General features: G+C 48.7%; 1 protein-coding gene across 1 annotated transcript; it reads left to right on the top strand.

Annotated features, from left to right (window-relative positions):
- The first annotated feature begins 1,022 nt into the window (after nucleotides 1-1,022).
- On the top strand, nucleotides 1,023-5,848 carry LOC124258246 (proline-rich protein 36-like). The gene is made up of 2 exons (XM_046692313.1): nucleotides 1,023-1,115; nucleotides 3,332-5,848. The coding sequence occupies exons 1-2, from the start codon at nucleotides 1,023-1,025 to the stop codon at nucleotides 5,846-5,848; spliced, it is 2,610 nt and encodes an 869-aa protein (XP_046548269.1).
- Nucleotides 5,849-6,349: the final 501 nt, after the last annotated feature.

Here is a 6,349-nt window from a genome sequence, read left to right as displayed (position 1 = left end):
AAGATTTTACATGATACAGTATATTTCACATGCCTGCTGAAAATATTAAATATTTTAATGAAACGGTTCGGAAAATTCCTTCCTGAAGAGATTGTGTGTGAAACTCTTTCTTATCACATCGTTGTTTCTACATTGTGTCCAGCGAATGTAGTCTTGTCTACATATACTTTGTGAACAAAAATGGCTTAGGAAAAATTACACTAAAATCTTTCCCTAACGTTTAAAATGTCAAATCACTACTTTTAAAAAAATTAAATTCAAATGGATTTTAATGCATACACAATAACAACAGAAAGGTGTAAAAATTAGATATAATCAATAATATATATGTCATAGTTTTAACAGTTACCCCAAACACACAGTTCATTATTTTACACTTCTAAAAACTACAAGCATATTAACCCCATTTGACCTACAAAAAATATATTTGTGCAATCGAAAATCCCAAAATAGGCGTTGTATCATTACAGTCGACATGAACATCAACAGACGTGATAAACAGAAAACAAATATGAATCTGAAAATAAAAACAGTTTGTCACTTGCTATTTTTTGCAAGTCGCCCTGAGATTACAATTCGGTAACATACACACGTTCAACAATATTAGGCAATGCCGTTGGTAAATGTTTCCCTTTTTTTGCATAAAATCAATTAAAGTATAAATAAATGCACAATTTGAATAGCATCGTATTATGTTACCATGGCAACTCGATCTCAGCGAAAGTAGAACCTCTGTCCTGGATCTATCAGTCTGGCCGTGATGTAGTTTAGGATGCAGCTTATCGGGCCGGCATCGACAATCTTATTAAAAGCAGATAGTATAAGTTCCCCTGACTTAATTCAACACCAGGACTCCTGGCAGCCATGTTGATGGGACCACCCAGGCTTTTATAGCGGCAAGCTTATCTGTAATATCGAAATAATGTATATAAGTAGAGAGGCCACCGTCAGACGGGAGTTGGAGCAGAACCTCACACAATCTTTGTGGCCCCACTTTTATCCCGGTTCGAGTTGCTGACGCGATGTTATCTGGGTGTCGTGAGGCAGGGACAGAGAGTAGCGACACTGTCGTCATCTATCCGGGTACTGCCCCCATCTCCGCACAACCCGCCATGGTATATAACACCTCGTTCAATTTGTCAAGTTGCCGGCTCCATAAATCACAGGCAACTACCCTGCCACGGTCTCTGTGTTGTGATGCCGCTTCCTGCGTGGGTCTCCGTTTGGGGTCTCCGTTTGGGGTCTCCATTTCAGCATCCTCTATAAGATTGTGAGCATTGGAGTTGTGACAGTCGTTTTCTGTACAGCATGTCAACATGATGCTCCGCCATTATTTCCCAGCCACGATGTCTGTAGTAAACTTCAATCTCCGCCAGAGTATCGTGTGGGTCTCCGTTTGGGGTCTCCATTTCAGCATCCTCTATTGGAGTTGTGACAGTCGTTTTCTGTACATGTCAACGTTTGTAGTAACCTCCGATCTCCACCGGCGTATCGTCGCGCTTCCCAACAGTACCATGGCGTGTTGCCTTCACAGCCATAGATGCTCACTCAGCACCTTGACTTCCTGGTTAAAGATTTGTATCACATCTCTAAGCGTATATATTGACTGACTGACTGAGTTTCGTTTTACGCCGCTTTCAGCAATATTCCAGCAACATCACGGCGGGGGACACCAGAAATGGGCTTCACACATTGTGCCCATGTGTGGATTCGAACCCGGGTCTTCGGCGTGACGAGCCAACGCTTTAACCACTAGGCTACCCCACCGCCCCTCGCGTATATATTGAAATGTCAGTCAGATGAGTGAGTGTTGATTGTATGTATACCATGTGTATTTCCGTCATAGAATGCATGACATTTGTTGTTATCATGATCTATCATAACAATATCTCAACCCATGCACCGTAGTAGATATAGTCCTACTCATATCATCATTACACTGCACTCCTGCTCAGGCAGCTTCATGTTCATATCACTACCCATACATCCGAGTTCTATCTTATTACATTGATGTACTTCTTCAAGTCCCCTTTAATGGAAATGCATTTACCTATGTCCTCAAGTGAATACTGTTCTACCCATATCGTTATACTTCTACTAGTATTCTATGATGGAATTACCTCTGTGTGTGTGCTGTAGTCGACATATTTCTACCCATATAATAGTATTGATATACACATCTCCTGGTCTAATGCCTTTATCAATTGCAGCTCCAAAGGCATACAAAGTACTAACCTGCTCCTTCAGTGTCCTAAACTTCCAGATTATGACACTAAGAGGGGCCTCGAGGCCTTCATCAACCATTCTTCCCTTCTCCAACTGAGTCAGAGCCTACTCTTCCCTTCACCCTCTAAATCAGACTCTGCCCTTCCATTCATCCTCTAAATCAGAGTCTACTCTCCCCTGCACCCTCTAAATCAGACCCTACCCTTCCCTTCATTCTCAAAATCCGAGCCTACTCTTCCCTTCAGCCTCTAAATCAGACCTTACTCTTCCCTTCAGCCTCTAAATCAGATCCTACTCTTCCCTTCAGCCTAAATCAGACCCTACCTTCACCCTTTAAATCAGACCCTACTATTCCCTTCACCCTCTAAATCAGACCCTACCCTTCACCCTCTAAATCAGACCCTACTATTCCCTTCATCCTCTAAATCAGACCCTACTATTCCCTTCATCCTCTAAATCAGACCCTACCCTTCACCCTCTAAATCAGACCCTACTATTCCCTTCACCCTCTAAATCAGACCCTACCCTTCACCCTCTAAATCAGACCCTACTATTCCCTTCAGCCTCTAAATCAGACCCTACCCTTCCCTTCATCCTCTAAATCAGACCCTACCCTTCCCTTCACCCTCTAAATCAGACCCTACTCTTCCCTTCACCCTCTAAATCAGACCCTACCACCTCAAAATCAGACTTCACCCTCTAAATCAGACCCTACTCTTCCCTTCATCCTCTAAATCAGACCCTACTCTTCCCTTCATCCTCTAAATCAGACCCTACTCTTCCCTTCATCCTCCTAAATCAGACCCTACCCTTCCCTTTCTCATCCCCTCTAAATCAGACCCTACCCACCCTTCAGACCCTCATCCTTTCACCCTCTAAATCAGACCCTACTCTTCCCTTCACCCTCTAAATCAGACCCTACTCTTCCCTTCATCCTCTAAATCAGACCCTCCCTACCCTTCCCTTCACCCTCTAAATCAGACCCTACCCTTTCCTTCATCCTCTAAATCAGACCCTACTCTTCCCTTCATCCTCTAAATCAGACCCTACTCTTCCCTTCACCCTCTAAATCAGACCCTACTCTTCCCTTCATCCTCTAAATCAGACCCTACTCTTCCCTTCACCCTCTAAATCAGACCCTACTCTTCCTTCACCCTCCAAATCAGACCCTACTCTTCCTTCATCCTCTAAATCCAGACCCTACTCTTCCCTTCATCCTCTAAATCAGACCCTACTCTTCCCTTCATCCTCTAAATCAGACCCTACTCCTTCCTCCATCCTCCTAAATCAGACCCTACTTCTTCCCTTCACCTCTCCCTACCTTCCTTCACTAAATCAGACCCTACTCTTCCTTCATCCTCCTGTCTACACCCTAGACCCTACTCTTCCATCTCCTCTAAATCAGACCCTACTCTTCCCTTCTCCACCACCGGATCTAAATCAGACCCTACTCCTCTGTCTCCAACACCAGACCCTACTCTTCCCTCCATCTGCTAAACACCTCTTCCCTCTGCTCTTACTCTCCATCTGCTACACCAGACCCTACTCTTCTCTCCATCTGCTACACCGGACCCTACTTCCTCCTCCCCTACACCGGACCCTACTCTTCCTCCATCTGCTACACCGGACCCTACTCTTCCCTCCATCTGCTACACCGGACCCTACTCTTCCCTCCATCTGCTATATCCGGACCCTACTCTCCTCCATCTGCACCTCTTCTCTCCATCTGACCCTACCCTTCTCTTCCTCCATCTGCTACACCGGACCCTACTCTTCTTCCATCTGCTACACCGGATCCTACTCTTCCTCCATCTGCTCCACCGGACCCTACTCTTCCCTCCATCTGCTAAACACCGGACCCTACTCTTCCTCCATCTGCTCCACCGGACCCTACTTCCCTCCATCTGCTCCACCGGACCCTACTCTCCCTCCATCTGCTCCACCGGACCCTACTTTCCCTCCATCTGCTCCACCGGACCCTACTCTTCCCTCCATCTGCTACACCGGACCCTACTTCCCTCCATCTGCTACACCGGACCCTACTCTTCCATCTGCCATCTGCCCTCCATCTGCACACGGATCCTACTTTCCTCCATCTGCTCCACCGGACCCTACTCTCCTCCATCTGCTCCACCGGACCCTACTCTCCGGACCCTCTTTCTCCATCTGCTACACCGGACCCTACTCTTTCCTCTCCCATCTGCTCCACCGGATCCTACTCTTCTCCATCTGCTGGCACCGGACCCTACTTTTCCTCCATCTGCTCCACCGGACCCTCTCTTCCCTCCATCTGCTCCACCGGATCCTACTCTTCTCCCTCCATCTGCTCCACCGGACCCTCTCTTTCTCTCCATCTGCTCCACGGACCCTACTCTTCCTCCATCTGCCACACCGGACCCTACTCTTCCCCATCTGCTACACCGGATCCTACTACTTCCTCCATCTGCTCCACCGGACCCTACTCTTCCCTCCATCTGCTACACCGGACCCTACTCTTCCCTCCATCTGCTACACCGGATCCTACTCTTCCCTCCATCTGCTACACCGGACCCTACTCTTCCCTCCATCTGCTCCACCGGACCCTACTCTTCCCTCCATCTGCTCCACCGGACCCTACTCTTCCCTCCATCTGCTCCACCGGACCCTACCTCCATCTGCCCACCGACCCTTCCCTCCATCTGCTACACGGACCCTACTCTTCCTCCATCTGCTACACCGGATCCTACTCTTCCCTCCATCTGCTCCACCGGACCCTACTCTTCCTCCATCTGCTACACCGGACCCTACTCTTCCCTCCATCTGCTCCACCGGACCCTACTCTTCCTCCATCTGCTACACCGGATCCTACTCTTCCCTCCATCTGCTCCACCGGATCCTACTCTTCCCTCCATCTGCTACACCGGACCCTACTCTTCCCTCCATCTGCTCCACCGGACCCTACTCTTCCCTCCATCTGCTACACCGGACCCTACTCTTCCCTCCATCTGCTACACCGGACCCTACTCTTCCCTCTCCATCTGCTACACCGGATCCTCTCTTTTCCTCCATCTGCTCCATCCGGACCCTACTCTTCCCTCCATCTGCTACACCGGACCCTACTCTTCCCTCCATCTCCATCTGCTCCACCGGACCCTACTTCTCTCTCCTCCATCTGCTCCACCGGATCCTACTCTTCCCTCTCCATCTGCTCCACCGGATCCTACTCTTCCCTCCATCTGCTCCACCGGACCCTACTCCCATCTGCTACACTTCCTACTCTTCCTCCATCTGCTCCACCGGACCCTACTCTTCCTCCATCTGCTCCACCGGATCCTACTCTTCCCTCCATCTGCTCCACCGGATCCTACTCTTCCCTCCATCTGCTACACCGGACCCTACTCTTCCCTCCATCTGCTACACCGGACCCTACTCTTCTCCATCTGCTACACCGGACCCTACTTCTCTCCATCTGCTCCACCGGACCCTACTCTCCCCTCCATCTGCTACACCGGACCCTACTCTTCCCTCCATCTGCTCCACCGGATCCTACTCTTCCCTCCATCTGCCACACCGGACCCTACTCTTCTCTCCATATTCTACACCAGCCCATACACGTCTCTCCATCTGCTGCACCAGACCCTAACCTCCCCACCATCCAACTCTCCTCTGCCCCTTCATCCCCTTTGCTACTGTATCCATGGAGCTGGCAGTGTGACGTGACGGGCAAGGAGATGTGACAGTGTTCAGTGACGGTCACACCGAGCTGTCAGCTCCCTGTTGTCCCCGTCGCCGCCGCTTGTCTCAAGTAGTTAGAGTCGGGGCGCTCTCCGGCAATATCTGTACGACTGAAGGTTGACAGCTCGTCTCCACTCCCCTCCCGTCGCACCATCAGATGATGTTTCAAGTTTCAATAGAAATATATTTGAATGTAATCTCCTGTCTCCGCAATTTATATCCCCGTTGTTCGGCTAGAGGGATGAAGAGAATACAAGTACTATAGATCAATTAAACCGACGAGAACAACGTTTTGTGTGATGAAAGGTGGACAAGATATTTCTTACTGGAATGTTCAAATTCTGATGTAGGTCCATTCATTACGGAAGGTTGGAAATGTATTGCTGAACATTTTCGATTTAATGCTATT

The sequence above is a fragment of the Haliotis rubra genome, unplaced genomic scaffold, assembly GCF_003918875.1.
Source record: "Haliotis rubra isolate DU_JTF1 unplaced genomic scaffold, ASM391887v1 Scf689, whole genome shotgun sequence".
NCBI lineage: Eukaryota > Metazoa > Mollusca > Gastropoda > Lepetellida > Haliotidae > Haliotis > Haliotis rubra.
Note: the sequence above shows the minus strand (reverse complement) of the source record. Positions and strands in the feature narration are given on the sequence as shown.